Source organism: Pagrus pagrus (assembly GCF_965226575.1).
Source record: "Pagrus pagrus genome assembly, chromosome: 2".
NCBI classification, from domain to species: Eukaryota; Metazoa; Chordata; class Actinopteri; order Spariformes; family Sparidae; genus Pagrus; species Pagrus pagrus.
The window spans coordinates 32660101-32677617 of NC_140186.1; the positions used below are offsets into that span (position 1 = coordinate 32660101).

General features: G+C 38.3%; 1 protein-coding gene across 1 annotated transcript in view; it reads right to left on the minus strand.

Annotated features, from left to right (window-relative positions):
• Positions 1-319: 319 nt before the first annotated feature.
• The window catches only part of sorcs3a (sortilin related VPS10 domain containing receptor 3a), a 281497-nt gene continuing 264299 nt past the window's right edge, over positions 320-17517 (minus strand). The window contains exons 23-27 of the mRNA XM_084369166.1: positions 13386-13517; positions 13145-13244; positions 8071-8176; positions 7064-7224; positions 320-5633 (exon numbers count right to left, since the gene is read on the minus strand). Of these exons, the coding sequence (XP_084225292.1) occupies positions 5575-5633; positions 7064-7224; positions 8071-8176; positions 13145-13244; positions 13386-13517 (558 nt within the window). The 3' untranslated portion in view covers positions 320-5574. The remainder of the gene's footprint in view (positions 5634-7063; positions 7225-8070; positions 8177-13144; positions 13245-13385; positions 13518-17517) is intronic.

Here is a 17517-nt window from a genome sequence, read left to right on the forward strand (position 1 = left end):
CAGTCTTGATAATAATAAAAAAGGGATATTGACACTTTACCTATGACCTTGTTTGTTAAACTATTGTAGGTCTACAGTACATGATACTGTTCAATAAGTGAGAGCTGACAGAATGGCACTGTGTTTTCTGTTGCACCAAATAATCTAAGAGGAGGTGCTGGAAGACAGGAACAGTGTTGGTAGTTTTCCAACCTCTTTGCATTCTTATATACAGTAGATTGGTACATTGAGTCATCAGACGAGCAGTGCAATTTGCAGAGAACGTCATCTTCTTTTCACCCTTCAGTTCACAGGAATATCATCACCCAGAGAACAAATGTGCTGATGTACAAAAATACATTTATTTGAAACAATTTCAAAATGACAGTTTCTTTACCGTAGAAATATCGAAATAAAGATGAAACAGGACATTACTGATGATGCATGCATTGTAGATTTGTGTGCACTGAAAAACATTACAACTCTTTTGCCATCTGAAATATCATGAAAGCAAGAATCTTTTTCATTTGTCAAGTATGCATTCACCCCGGGGCTCTGGGTCTTACATTATAATGTGGCATTTAACATATCAAATGAGACAGCAATTTCCAGTGATCAAAGTGGTGATTGAATGATCAATAAGGACATAAACATAAGGAAAATATGAAATGTATGAGTTCTTCTACTGGCGAAGTTCCATTCTGTCTGTGCAGATATGAAGCAGAACATTTTTAGTAGCTATTCTTTACTTTCTTTATAGACTTTAATGGAATGTGTAATTTTTACCTGGCAACAGCTGCTACAGAGCATTATAGCCTGGTTACGCACCAGTGTGGTCATTATAGATTCTTTACTTTTTCACAGCGTCCAAGAGGAAAAAAAGGGCAAAACAATACAACAAAAGTATGATCTGAGTTGTGCTCAGCACAAACTTCTTCGTTATTTCTTTGTTTCTCCTAATCCTGTTTTGCTAAAACAACTCAGAGTGACACCATCAAAGCCCCCACCCAAACTATATCAAGCCAAGCAAACAACCCTTTGCTCATGACATGTGTTGAACACAACAAAGCTATAAAACAATCTTTGTTCCCTGTGTGTTTTGTCTCTAGTAACAAGGCTTGGCTGTTTGGTTTAAGATGAGAACGTTCTGTTTGAGGTAATGCATATGTGATGTGACACCCTATATCTTTGTGCAGTGCTCCCTGGCCCCTCTTGCTACTCCTGCAAGTGCTGTTTACTTGAGCTGAGCATTATGGGTAAGCTCTGCATGGCACATCTTCTGCTTGGCTTTCCAGTTCTCTCTGATTAGCGTCACGCTGGATACCAGGAGGCTGACAGTAGCCAACCCGAGGATACTCCACTTTTATAGGGCTGGACAACACAGCGTTGGGTTGTGAAAGAGCGCTGATGTACCAGGAAGAGTGAATTAACTCCATTAACTCAGCTCAATGGCGCTGCTTTATACAAATTGTTCCAGTCTTCATATTTTGAGAGAATAATCTTCTTTTATCAAATGACAAGAAAGAGAGCATGTTTTAGCTGTATAGAGACAGTGGTACAAGGAACGGAGTGGGCAAATAATCCTGTGACAACCAACAAATATTAAACACTTCTATAACTGCATGGAGCAGACACCCCAAAACCCTGAGCTAAAGACCAAGTAAGAAACACTGCACCAAAGGGGTTCATTCTAACTTAATGTAGTACTGTCCATTTATGAATCAAATAATTAGGAGAAATTTGATCATAAGAGCTCTTTGATATTCTATATTCAATATAAAATAAGCAATGTTATATCCTTTAAAATACCTATTTTCTATAGGACTACTTAGAGTTAGGTTTTGATATCATTAGGTGTAAATGTGTGCAACTACATTCATACGTAACTAAAACTCAAATATTCAATTTAGATCTGTTACTACATTATGTTAGCTGTGCTGGCAGAAACAGAAACTACTCAATCCAAATACTGGAGGGCCCAATTCATAATTATAAGAATAACGATCATATAGGTCAGCAGTGAAAGCAGCTCAATACAACCAATGTCACATTTCTTGTTAGGTGGCACCGTCTAGCACTATGAGGAAGTAGCAGCATAACAGCTTCACTCAGTCAGGTATCACTTCACTTCACTCAATTCTTAACTTTAAAATCAGGCTACCGACTGGTTGACGGTACATTTAGATCGATCCAGAGGTCCGCGTATCGGTGTAGTCGTATCTTTAACTTTAAAACTGATTTCCGATTCGTAACAGTTAATTTGTACACCCCTAATACTTAGTGTACAGTACACGTTTTTGTAACTGAAGACAGTTAATTTAACTCAAACCACAATGTTTTCCAGCATTTTCTGGTCTAAACCAAACCAATCTGTGACAGTATGATGAAGGCCCGGTTCACTTATTGTTGGTACACTGCAACGGTCATGTTCTACTCAGAACAGTGATTTAGTTAGTTTTGGGAGTCACTGGCAGTTGACCTATTGAGTCTATTTAGGTATGAGGATGTGTTAGACTGAAAGACGTTTCTTTTCTCTAACACATGTTCCTCTCGGGATAAAATCATTTAACTTTTCATCTTTTCATTTGCCTAAGACTTATGACCAATTAATTAATGCATAAATAAATATATTCCCCTTAGCCTCAGCTGTACTTTGTGTCAATTAATTTGGGCTAATGAGTGCTAACGAGCACATTTTTGTATGCTAACATACTGCAAATATATTTTCTATATATTTTGGTATGTTAACATGCTAAAATAAGGTAAACAGTTAACAGGATGTTTATGTTCTCATTGTTAGCATGTTAGTCTGCTAGTGTTAGCATTTAGGTCACAGCCAATGTGTGTTCAGAGAGTTTAATAGCTAAAAGTTTAATTTTGACCTTCCATTAAATTAGTTATGGAATTAACATGAAGTACAGCAGACATATTTCTGCAGCCAGTGATGTTTGTCGTTGGCAGTGGAGAAAGCAACAGAGCCAGCTACAGCCATCATAGTACTTCTGTACACGTGTAATGTTAACATACTCACAATGATAATGCTGTCATGATGATTCTTAGCAGGGTTACTGTTTACCATATTCACCATCTTAGCTTAGTGTGTAAGCATGATAATATATGTCCTGACATTTTTTATCCTTAACACAAAGGCAATGACACATTGCTGGTTTTACAGGGATCAAGTTGGAAACCAAAGTATTAGATGAACAAAAAATTTGACCTGATGATGGCGCTAGATAAAAAGTAAAGGGGTCACTAAAGATTTGCAACTCATTTATTGTTAGGCAGCGACCTGGATCTGGGCTGGTTTGACTGTCACTGGTATTCTCCAATGGTTATATATATCGTAATTTTTGTGGCATGATAATGTCATGGGTCATACTGTAAATGTAGTTTTGGTAGCCATTGGCAATTGACCTAAAGAGCTTAAGCTTAGTTTTGTTGTTTTGCCAAACAGGAAGTGGATCCAAAATGAGATTATTTGAGACTAGCTATCACAGGGGTCTCAAACTGCTGGCCCCAAGCCACTTCTGGCCCACAAAATAATTTTTATTTAATTGTTTTTTTAGTTGTTTCAAACAAATTTAATATATAAGTATGAAAAAATTATATTCTAAAAACGCAAGTCGACTTTTATTTTGAGGTAGACTCGTCACAGGAAATGCAATGTGTTCAGTATGCTCAGCTGTCGTTCAGCAAAAATGCGTCTAACTCCGACATGTTGCCAAACAGGAGCTTTTGCTTCTTGCTTTGTCAACGAATCCTCTGCCATCATCTTGTCAGTGAGTTCTCCTAACTCTCTCCAAAAGCTAGTTGGTTAAATGTGACTCTAGTTACTCTGTGCTGCAACTCTGCTGCTGGCCCCACTGCTTCATGGAGTAGACACCTCTGCACCTCTGGCAGTTTGTAATCGTGGTATCCGTAGTCTGACCATTGAGTTTTTAAAATGCAAAACAGTGGTGGGGGCAGTGGGCGAGTAATGTAATTGCCATAAGCCCTACCACAGTCTTATACCAGGAACACAGACTATCACAGCAAGCCTAGTTCAAGGTGTAAGTAAGTTATTTATTAGGAAAAAAGATTTGCACAAGTTTTGTCAAAAACTAATGTGCAGATACAGATGTATACTAATGTATACATGTTTTTGGTTGAATATGAAGAAAATATGAGTGCTGCCAGCTGTCTGGCAAGAAATAAAGTACAATTGTATTTCTTTTGTTGGTTCAGTTTAAGGTTTCAATAAGTTATTTAAGAGTAGGGAAAATAGAAAAACATATACAAACTGCTGTTGGCATTTTTGTATTATCATGTTAATAATAAAATACAAAACTACATTTTCAGAAATATTGCGCTTTCTTGTAGTACTTAAACGGTGTAGTGGCCCTCCTATGAGATGACGATACCAACGGTGGTCCCAAGATAATTTGAGTTTGAGTACCCTGGGCTATCAGAACCCAACCGTACACCTACTGGTATTTAAGAAGATGCATACATGACCTATAATTTCACATTTCATATTTTGAATTGAATGTTATCATATTTCTCCAAAGAAGTGAATATTCTGAATTTGATCACTGGTTGCCACATCAAAATATTCATTATAACTGATTCAGCTTATGTTGTGAGGCTAAATCAGAACTTTCTGAGGCAGAATGTAATCCAATGATGCCAATGGCAAAAAATGTTAAAGTCTGTCGTATATGTAAAATTGTTTGAATATCTATTGTATATGTCTAATGAAAATATAAATATATTGAACATGATCATGTTCACGTTGATCTTTTTTTATTTCATTTCCAGGGAAATGGAGGGAAGTTAAACCTGTAATATACCAACACAGCTCTACCTGCATGAACAGATAAACCCTTTCTACTAGATACATATCGCCCAACAGTAACTGAAAAAAATGAGACCAAAACAGAAGTCTGAGCAAAATTGATTGGGCTTTTTTTGATGAATGATTAGAAAAAAACTATTTACAACACTTGCTTATCTACAACACAGAAATCGTGTCCTCAATAAGAACATGCACAAGTCAAGGACCTAAGCAAAACAAAGTTGATTTCTTTAAGTAATGTTTGACTTTTTAACACACTTTCAAAAACAGACCATTGTCAGATCTTCTGTCGTTGCCATGGTACTCAGACTACGAGCATGTAGAAATTAATGATATATACATTTAACAGAACAGATGATAATATTGTACATTTCAATAATATTCCCTGTTTGACTGAAAACTCAGACATTATAGTCTATATATAGGCGGAAATGATTTTCAAAGCAAATTTCTTAGGAAATTTACAGAACTCTTCATAGGTTTTGACGAACGATATTTCACTCTGCAAATGAATGTCGTTATGTAGCTTATACATCCACAAAACTGATAAGTTTTGCCAGTAATTACAATGGTCTCATTGAGTAGATTGACATTTGCTGCATGGATGTTGCTGAACGAGGCATCCGTGCAACCGTGCTGTATAAATGAGGTCCCTTAGAAAACTATTAACATCAGTTGTGTTGAGAATTACAAAACAGAAACAGAGAACCCCGACATTGTTACACTTCGCTCTGTACATGAACTGCTGCTCTCCGGCTTTACACGCTAGTACAGTTTGGAATCTCCCTTGTGCTCTCGCAGGCGTTTCCGACTCCCCCTGAGCAGAAATAAATGAAACAAAAGAAGAAAGAAACAAGCCAAGAACAAAGATAGTTAGTTCGGCATCAACGCTTTAATGCCTGTGAAGCAAATAACTTCTTTGACATTGAAACCTCATGCTAGTTACTCTGAGGCTGTTAAATAGCATGGGATTTATAAAATGACCCATTATTAAAATGTCTCTTTTTTATTATGATATCCTGAATATAATGAATGGGCACATACGGAATGACAGTTTAAACACTAAATTTCAGCTTTGAAGTGTATTATTGCTTTGTTGTATGTTACCAAGAGACAGGAGAGAAGCAATTAATATACGGCTCCATAGTACTGTCTAATGAATGTCATTCAGATAATGCACTATGGTGCAATCACTTTGCCATAAATCACCTCAGTACTGTACCCGATGCGGATGTGTCCATTGGAAGGCTGCTGGTTAGCAGCATTTAGTAGTTATTACTTTAACAACAAGTTAAGCTATTTGCTAGTTAAGGCAGGCCAGCCAGAGGACTGCAGAAAATACTTTCTCCATAAAATATGATCCAGCTTCAGCCAAATCTTTAAATGTAGCTGTAATGATGCATATTTGTCCAAATTATAAAGTTGTGCTTTTGTGCAGTAATCCATGTGGCCAAGCCTTTGCTCTGGTAGCATCCATCTTTTTATACATCTGTGGCAGTGTGATGAAAGTTAAGAAAATGTTTATTTGACTCAGAATGATAATATGCCACTGAGTACAAGATGAATCATCAGTAACTTGTATTGTTTTCCAGGAAGTTACCAAATCTATAATGCCGTTAAGAATACCTACAAAACAAAGTTTTTGCCATTGTTGGGCCTGATACTGTTGTGAGACATATGTGTTATAAACACTTCAGCATCAAGCTGGACCTTTGAACCTTTTGTGAGATCAAATATGTTAATGTAATTACATCACTTTTTCTGTTCCATTCAATCTAATACCTATAATTATAGAGGATTGGAATTATTTTTGTGCACAGTATTTTATGTTTTCAGTATGGCACTCTGGTCAGCATTTATAATATTTTAATGCTCAGCATGAGCCACAACCAATATCAAATCAAGCTCCTGTAAGATTTTATGACTCCTTTCTTCATCTCTGAAAAATTAAAAATGCTGAAAGGAGATTAAGTTGCCAATACTAAAAATAATGCCAAATGACAATTGCCAAAAATAATTCAATTCAATAGCCAACGTATGCCTGGTAGGTAAACCTGCACATATTTATTCCCTCTATTACCATTTTACTTTACTTCAAAACCATCTGCAAAACCCCCCCAACCCCCAAAACACCCTGTCTCAGATCAGGGGACCAAAATACCTTTTGAGGAAATGTCTAAAATTATCAGTAACCATTCAGACTTATTCATACATCATTTAAACTTATTATGAAAACTCTTCACTTACGTTTGACCCTGGCATCCAGTTCTTTCTCCATGAGTTCTTTGGATGTGGAGAACTCACTCAGAGTGATTTTAGGTGTGCTGTCACCCTGGCCCACCGAGCCAATCATCTCCTGCTCTTTCTCCTGGTTCACCTCAGCGTATATGTTGATCCAAGGTATTTTTCTAATGATTTGCAAAAAGAAGAGTTTGACAAGTGATCCTCAGAACGATGTTAGAAAACTTGTGGCAACGACTTTTAGTAAAAAGTTCCCATTTCTATTAGAGTGAAAGCTAATAAGTTATTCATAACTCTGAAAGAAGTAACTCTGAGAAGACACACTTTATCTCTACCCACATATCTCTACTCACCTCAAAGAAAGTAGTTCTGTTAGTTCTGTCTCCTAGTCCTATGGGCATGCCAACTTTCAAAGTCCTTGTGACTATAATTACACCTCAGTAAGTAATTTATAGGCAAATTACACTAACACTGCTATCTTTTCCCATCTGCATTTATAACACAATATACATCTTTATTTAGTCACTATCCAATTTATTTGCAATTACTATTCATTTTGGTTATTAATTGCTCTGTTTTGTCAACTGTGAGATTTTGTGAAAAATGCATCCTCTTTAGACTAATGGGAAAAAATTCATATCCATAATTAATGACAGCTTTTCCATTTCCCTCCAACTTTTCAAGAGAATCGTTTTGAGTATGAATAATTTATTCAGCAAATAACAGCTGAGGCACAGCAACTGCATATTAAACCATTTAATGGTCATTTTCTCTGCATTTTATCACTGATTGGTGTATGGGCCTCATGCATCCGTAACACGCTAGACGGATTTACAACCTCTAGGGAGACTTGTCAAATGAAATTTCCAAACACGACTGTGATTGATTTGTCCATACTGCACTCATCTGGTATCATCAATAATGGATAATGGATAATGGTAATAGATATATACTAGGGTTCCATATGATCATGCTGTATGTGTAGCAGGTGGAAGTATCACAAAGATGTGTACCTCTTGAATTTGTAGATGAGGAACACTGCCAGGCCGAGGAACACCACTGATAAGAGCATTAGCATGGCTGAGCTGCTGTGTCTGGGGTTGGAGTCCACCAAGGGTGCTGTGTGGAGAGAGGACACCAAAGATGATGCTACTGTCACATATGCTTTACTGTTCTTATATACATCTTAGTTTTTTACATCAACCTACTTAGACTTGTCATTTGGGTAAATGTATCACATTGACACACTGATGATAGTTAATGTAAACTGTCCCTAATGGAATACTGATTGCACAGCGTGATGGCTATAGAAAAATTACACCATCCGCGTATAGATCGGTTCCCTATGTACCTCACTATGCTATTCGGTCTGCCACTGGGCTGGATTTTTCAAATTACGGCATAAAGATACACTTCTTCAAATGTGCAACCACAACAGGCAAGAGGCATTGAAGCGCCAGGTAACGTTGGAATAAAAACGCAACAATTCGAATAACTGTGAAAAGAGGGAGAGTGAACAAGAATGAATTCACTTGATGGAGACTGCTGGTGTTGTGTCAAAGTCTGTTCACCTGTTAGTATTTGTTTCTCCTCATCACCAGGACATGAGATGGTTCATAAATAGCATTCTTTCCACTAGATCTGTAAGTAACAAAACCTTATCAATACAACCAAATGTTTTACTCTGCCTTTTCATGAGGTGTAGATTCCTGGATCATATTGGGGAAGCTTACAGTTGTTTTTTGCTTTGGATAGTAGCCAGTCTGCTAGAGGTAGCCATGTTGCTAATGCTGCATTTGCAACCACAAAAGGTAATACAATAGGGAACGTTTCAGTAAGAGGGGGTCAAGTTAAAAAGGTTTTTCTAAGTAAAAACTTGCAATAACAATGTTTTTATTTGGCCACTTTGGACTTTTTGGGACCTCACCACATGGTCCTAAAAATAGAGAGGCCTGCATGTAAAACTAAAAGCCTACCATGCAGCCTCCATGCACCAGCAAAGCCTTCAAACAAAGAAAAGTGCGCCCAAACCTCAGTGGTCCAGTAAATCCCACCTGGTTGTGAGATCTAAAGCTCTCATCTCCCACTGGCTGAGGCACATCTGAATGCACCACACTTTGGCAGAGCGGCCATGAGTCAGAGATTTTATAACGGCATAACGGATAAGACATCTACCAAGACACAACAAATAAGGAGCTGCCATGGAGGGAAATGAGCAAGAAGGTCAGGCTACCTGGTAAGTTTTAGAAATACGTCTCAGCACAGCATAGCTCTTATCAAACTCTTATTGAACTCCATTCAGGGAACAAGCATTTTAAAAGTTGTATGCCTGTCCTCTGGACGACAGACCTGATGAAACACAAATTCAGGCTTTTTACAAGACGGCATTATGATGTTGTTTTTTCAGCGTCTTTTTGATCCATTTATTGCTTTCATATGACGGACAAATATCTTCATTTTTGGTTCATACCGATATGGTTCATGGTTATTTTTAATCATGTTACTCCACATTTCTATCAAGGAACAAAGAGCGGAGGAAGGTTATCATGCCTGAGTTCGTCCAACATCCTCCGAATGATAGAAAAGCGAGTGTTGTGTCTCTCCATGGTCGTTACCTCCTTGCTGCGCTCAGAGCAATAGCTCGTCTAACTTTTCTCCCTCTCTGTGTCTCCTCTCTACTAACTCACACGCACACACGCCTACACACATCCAAGCACACACTCTGATGAACAAATCGCTTGGAGTTAACTTTGCCTCCATGCCATTGTTCACTCAGACGCCTGTGTCAAGGTAGCACACACACCTAACTTAGGAAAACAGGGTTCAACTCTGTTGATGCCACACTGAGATTTGAAGGTACAACTTGTTTGAGCGTCCTGGTCACCTCTATTGACCAGCCCTGGCATGACGTATATGTCCACGTCCACCATTTTTCCCCCCTCTGTCTCTTGCTCTCTCTATCTCACTCAAACACACACACACACACACACACGACAAATGCTTGCTCAATGCTGAGTGTTACTGCAGTGTTTTGTTTTAGTTGCTGTAGTTATAGTTTGACAGAGATGTGGACTTGTTTTGGCTTGTTTTGATGACTTGCAACTTGACTTGGCAGAAAATAAATTACTTGAGACTCGACTTGGACTTGGAAGTTAAAAACTTGTGACTTGACTTGAGACATGAGGACTTGAATGACTTATTTGTGTTAATTTTTTGTTTTCAGTTTAAATATTGAAAATAAAATTGAATGTAAGTTGTCAATGTTCACATTACGTGTCTCTTACCCAGTCAGCAAGCGCATACTGGGAATGGCATTGTCACCATGATGGGATGACTACCCTGTCAATCAAGCTCCTCCCTATCTGATGTTTTTTCAACACCCCCGCACTATAGACTACACACACGCACGGTATGATCAGATCATGTGGGTCACTTCCGTGCCGAGTCATCATTTTTGGATTAAAAAGTTGTGAAGGAATGTGAAGGAAAAAAGCTAACTGCTGAGTGCAAGACGTGCTCATCAAAGATTTCTGACAGCCAGACTGCAACATCAAACTTTGTTCGTCATTGGGATCGATAGGTGTCTGTGTTCTGTGAGGGGCTGAAGGCAGATGTTAGCTAATTTTAGCCGGATACAATCTGTTCTCTAACAACTGGCTGGTGGCTGGTGCTGAGACCCACCTCCACTATTGTCTTTCAGAGGCTGTAGTTGGCTGAAATGAGACGACATAAGACACGAAAAAAATGACTTGGTACTTGCTTGAGACTTGGACCAAATGACTTGAGTCACATGTCTGTAGTTTGATGATCAATGTTTGTTTATTAAAATATTATTGAGTGATTATTTGTCCATATGTGTTGTAGTAACAACTGGTTGTGATGGTCAGTGCTCAGATTAATTTCCTTCGCTGTTCCTTTAATGTTACATTTTTGATAACTATTTACATTTTTAAAGTGAATATCCCTGTTTGAGACTGTTTTCCCATTTGGTCCCTGAGTCCAGGAACGAATACATTTAATTTAATAAATACTATTAGTCATCAGTCAACTGCTAATAACCAATCCTGCCTGACCAGTGTACCAACAGAGTAGCATAAACAAGCTGTAAACACAACACTGACATGTCATCACATTTTAAACTGACGATGTGGTGAACGTGATAGTAAACAGATTGGAGTCATGTTTGTGTCCATCTCTAAGTCCCATATTCTTAGTCTATTAGCTCTGTTTTGGTCTCTACCATACACTTTGGGAAATATCTGCCTCTTTAGCTGCTAAATGCTACATTGTGTCCACCAGCTAGTCTCTGACTGTGTCTGTCTTCTGTTTGGTGCTGAGCAGGCAGTGTACAGTAAGTTTTAAAGCTTTGTACACTGAAAACAGCTGCCGCCAAACAGAGAGCTGTTGTTTGTTCTGGTTCCCTCAAGCTGCAAACTGTGTGCGTCTCACTCTCTACTGTTCTTTCCTTCACTCTCAATAAGTTTCTCTTTCTTCTCCTATCTTCTCACTCCAGCTCCTCTCTGCTGAACCATCGGCAGCCCAGGAACCTCCCTCTCCTCAGTATCATTGCCACCTTGGGGCCCTTTTATGAATCATATATCATATACGTATGTGTTGCAGTCTACTTGTAAAAGTTTTTTTTTTGGTTTTTCCTTCCTTGAATTAATGGTCTAAGGATAAAGTATGGCGCACATTGTACAGATTGTAAATTTTCCTGAGGGGGAATGTGACAGTGTATGCATATGTGTGTGAATGGGTGAATGTGAAAAGTGTTGTAAAATCGCTTTGAGCAGTCAGTAGATTGGAAAAGTGCTATATAAATGCAATTCCATTTAACATACAAATTGAAATCTACCATTTCCTGACTGCACATTCACATCAACAACTCTGCCTCTGAAACCATGTTTATTGGCCAGTAAATTAATTTCAATGCTGATTATGAGTGGTAGTGTGAAATTGCTGTTTCTATATCTGGGCAAAGAAGGTGACAGAAGTAGGTAATTCATACATTTGAGGAGGATTTGAAATGGTTAAATGCACTTACATTTCAAACAAGAACCCAAACAAAGAAGTTGTTACGATTCATGTATTGTACATGGTTTTGCTCATAAGACCACCTTAAATCTCTCTCATTATTTTGAAGCATGCATTAATGTCTGTCATTGCAGGGAAATCATATTGCAGTTGCCAATGTTACCGTGCTGCTCCCGAGCCCTTCAGCTCAGAGCCGGCGACGCGTATGCTGTTGACCTTTCTCAAGCAGCTTGAAGGCTTTTTAGACCTTTTCTTGGGAGGTGAAATATGAAGAGGGATCCAGATGGGTATACCTCCGATGTCATTAGAGTGCAGCACACCACAGAACGTCACAGCGCAGCGCATGCCAGGCTGTTAATACCTGGCACTTTGAGCTACAGACAACTCATGGCTGTGTGTCTCCTGAGGCCGTGTGCCTAATGAAACCAGCCAAGCAATCAGTACACTGGAGTTTTCCAGTCCAGCCTTTTTATTTACAATCACTGTACCTCCATGAATCCAGGATTGATTTGATACTTATAATAGCAATTTGGTTTTTGGCAGGGGTGTATTTAGAATTTCTCATATGTCAACCAGCCTTCCCTTTTCCAGCAGCTAAGAACTAACCAGTGTTGTTGACTCTTCAAGCTTTTCTGAAATCTGCTTCTGCCCTTAAATTGTACAGTGCTCTTTCTCAAGGACTAAATAATCAACATAATTATACTCAGTGTAACACTAATTTTGTGGTTGGATGGCCATAAAAGAAATGGAACAGATGTTCAGCTTTTGATGGTAGGCATAAAAGATCCCTCATCTCAAGGAGCGCCACTTAAAATCACACCCCATCCATACTCCCCTGTGCTCTTTTGCCTGGGATGGAGGCAGACTGACAGGAATTTTAAGTGGTGGACCAAAGAAAAAATCTTGTTGTCAAAACATGGTTATTACAGTTCTTTTCCTTGGCACTTCAAAATGAAAATTAGAGGATGCTAGGGTATTATTAAATTACAAGCTAATGTTATGGTTGATAAATTAATGACAATACTGGAAGCAGTGACAGCAAATGTTTCTTACCTAGTGTTAACTGTGTGTTGTACACGATCACCCTTACACCAGGCTTGAGCTCAAACTCCACCAAATTTTGGTTCAGCGCACTGACAATTACATCGGATACCTGTTGACCACATACAACATTGTGTTTAACACTTGAAGAGCACTTGCATTCAATATTTTCCAAGTATCGAGAAATCTAGTTGATAGGTTTTCGATAACAACAACAACAACATATGAAATCCTATAAAATAGTCGCCCACACCTGCTCTAGCTCCTCCTCACTCTTTTTCTTGCCCTCTGATTGGTTCTTGTGGGGTAACAGGAAGAGCTCAGCAGCTGTTGGAACTCCTGGGAACACGGCTACCAAGAGCTGCTCCTCAGGGAAGTCAGACACCTGTGACAAAGCAGAAATATCTTTATTAGCTATCACACTGTGACAGTGATTAATTTTTTCATCAGTAAAAAACATGTGACTATGGTATATGTCTATGAAATCATATAATTACAACAGTTCAATCAGCCAACTCTCATGGAATGGATTATTTTAAAAAAAATATAAAGTAAAGAAGAGTATGTCCTTTTGTTGTGGAATGACACAGTCTGAGCCTGGTCACTCCCCACATAGAAGCACCAGACAAACAAGCATATAGGTCGACTTTGAAAGCAGCTTATTACAACTATACATTACTGTATGTTAGGCAGTGACCTCTAGGGGCTGTAGTAATTATTAATGCAGCAAAGGAGGAAGTCAGGTGAAGTAGTATGAAGAGCAAAAAAGTTCAAATAAGTAGAAGGTTGGGGTGGTCGGTTGGGTTAAATATGCACACAACTGTCACCTGGGAGGTTGCTGTTTGTGTACAGTGTGAAACCAAAAGGCAGCAGTCAGTTATTTTAATCTAATAAGGATTGTACATTTGTAGCTGAACTGACATAAGTTTTATTGTTATTTAAACCCAAACCATGGTGTATTCTTAAACCTAACCAAGTAGTTTTGTTGCCTGAACCCAACCAAACTGTGATGGTACGAAGAAGGTCCAGTATGCCTGTTGGTGGTACGCTGCAATGGTCATCTTGTATTTGGACGGGTGATATAAAGTTGTGGTCAAAAGTCAAAGACTTGAACCCCATCGAGAACATGTGGACTGTGCTGACGAAACAAGTCCGTCCAAGGAAGCCAACAAATTTAGTTCAGCAGTACTTCACCAATTCTGTACCAGCCAGAGGACTACCAGAAAGATTATGGATGGCTATCAAAAGCACCTAACTGAAGTGAAAATGGCCAAGGGAAATTGAACCAAATATAAGAGTTACTGTATGTATATTTTTGACCCAGCAGATTTGGTCACATTTTCAGAAGACCTGTAATTAATTAATTACTGAACCAACCTTGATTAATGTTTTTTGTGACAGGGTAGTATGTGTTCCACTCTTTCCATCACAGAAAAATTAGAGCTGTAGAAATCATTGGAACTAAAGACTGCCACGATATGTACTTTACAAGTGTATGTAAACTTTTGACCACAACTATGTGATTAGCAATTTAGGTATGAGGATGTGTTGGAAGCCCAGAGCTCAGCACAACAGGGAGTGGGATGATAATGACTTCCCTGCTTAAGGAACGTATACCCGAATACACTGCTATAGGTAAATATGTTGCAGTGAGATGAGTATGACATGCGGGTGTATTTGAGTTTACTGAACTAGCTCTTGAGCTTTACTTCAATTTGTGTGGTTGTTGTAGTCACTTCTTTCCGCGACAAAAGAGTAGTTAGTCGTTATCTAGCTTACAAATTGAATAATTTATTACCAAACAGCCAAGGATACATTTATGTATCGTGTTAATGCAAAGCAAGACAACTGTATTCATAAAGTGCATTTCATGTCAAATAAACTCAATGTGCTTTACATTAAAATGCAAACACTTGATATATACTGTATGTGATAAAAATAGCAGGATTTAATGTAATGTTCCATGAAAGGTTACTTTTTAATCTTAAGAGGGATCTTAATTATGTACTCAAACTCTCAGTTAAGATATAATTGCCTGCCTGTGAGTCCCTGCTGGAGGCTAAGTAGTTGTACACACGCAGCACTTAAGCTAAAGAAGCAGCAGCTGAGATGTTGGTGAGCATCTTCAAGTAGAAGATTTTTTTTTCACTCTCTTCATAAAGCTTTTGAAGCTTTAATGTTGTGCTTGGGTCACTATGTGTAGTTTTACTTTTCATTTTTTTCTTTATTGAGAAGGGAATGTTTTCTGGTGTGGTGGTGAATTTTAAACACGCTTGAAAATGTAACAAAAAAATAATTGAAATATGGCATTATTTTTAAATGTTTCAAAGATTAAATCGTAGTTAGAGAAAGATTATGTCAGTATAAGTTGTTTTTAAAGATCTGCTATATTTCAGTCTTCGAATCCATTGGTGCAAAAATGCAGTAATTAACATGCCAGTATTTATAGAAGTGGGAACATTCTGAAGGAATACCTCCGAGATGATTGCCATGTTATACAACTCTAATAAGAAGCCAAAATTCCCCACCTAGATCTGGAAGATCAAAACAACTTAAGTTTGGCCAGTGCTGGCAGTTTAACCTACGTGAATACAATGTAGAGCAAAGCTGCTGAGCATCTGATGGTGTTGACCTGTCATGGGACCCTTATGATGGCACAGCCAAATTCCAACTGCAGGGTACTTTGTTCATTGCTATCACTGAGGCAGAATAGCTGCGTAACAAGTATAATTTGTAGGAGAACAGAAAGTCAGTCCGTCCCTCTTAAGCCAGTAGCAAGAAAGTTGTGTGTTTGGTTCTAATGGTAGGTGGTGCTACTGACTGAACAGAAGAAGTTCAACAACTACTGGTTGGATTGCCATGAAATTTGGTACTTCTATCCATGGTTCCCAGTGGATGAGACCTGTTGGCTTCCCTGACTTTTGGCCTGTGCCAAGTCAATTATTCCACTTGTCCAACTTCTGGGTTTATGACAGGACAATTGTAATTACTAAATTTCCACCAGCTTCCCATTTTTTGGAACACTCACCAATAAAGTGCACTCAGCATTAATAACAAATTTAACAGCGTTTACAATAGGTGTAAACATAGCTCATTGTCAAAGCTATGTATTTCCAATTTTGTAAAGGCTTGTGAAGTGTTCCCTTTTGGGTTAGAAAAACTCTTTGTAAGCTAAACCGTTTACAAGCCTTTGGGTAGAGTGCAGTTACAAAACCAGAGACAAGTTTTTCTTAGCTTATGAATACATTTTGGAGATACATGGTTCTTGAAGGACAGGGATATATGCAAAGGTCACAATAACTGTATGTTAATGTCCAGACTGCCTTCAAGCATAGACCTAGTTTATTGGAAACAAACCAAAGGCTAGACCAAACAAATGTCCCTGTTTTTGTTTTCCTCCACTCTTAACCAGTTAATATGTACAAGCAGGAGAGGCAGGGCCTGGCTGGTGATCACTCTTCATTTCAGAGCCTGTGATGTTTTTAGGTTTTTTTCAGTGGCCTGGGCAGACAATGGAGTGGGTTTAGCCAAAGCACATCAATTATCAAGCACAGAAATCACTATTTGAGTACCAAAGTAGTGGACAAACGATAACCATGGACATGACTTGCATTGAGAGAAGGGGCGGCTGAGTGGGAGATAAAGTGAATACGATGACAGAAGAGGCAATAGCCCCTGAACAAAAAAATCAATATGCTTTTAACATGTTTGTTTGCATTGCAATCAGTCATTAGTTCAAAAAGCTGGCTGGCTGCTTTGGAGTACTCGCTTTTGATGCTTTGCAAATATACTGCTGGATACAAAAAGCAGATTGGAATGGCAAGCAGAAAGATAGGTGAAACACCCACAGATGAAGATGAGGTTACCTGCTGCAGGGAAGCCTCGCTGAATTTGGTTTCACACAAAGATTCCACAGTGCAATATTTTGGGAGTTTATTTGAAGAAGTACTATATGAAGATTGAAAGCTCTAGAGCTACTCGGCAAAGAAATTAAATCATATGCCTGAAAGGTGTTGCACCTGTACAGATACCATAAATACTGTATTTTTGCATGCATGCAGTTTTGATTTAATGGGTTCTCATTAAAATCCTATACAGGTAAACATTGAGGTCTCATTTTTGGGGGAATTCTTTATGATGTATATATACGTAAAGCACCATTTCATCTAAATAATGTGTTAATGCTAAATTCATCAACAGTCATTTGGTAACAATAACAGTGTTTTATGCTATGAATAATGCTTACCATGGTCATCATCACAGTTCAGCATGTTCGCATGCTGACATTTGCATATTAGCATAAACAAGGAATACCTTTGGCTGATGGGAATGTTTTTAATTAAGCAGGTATCTGGTCACAAACCAACATATGGGACAAAAAAACT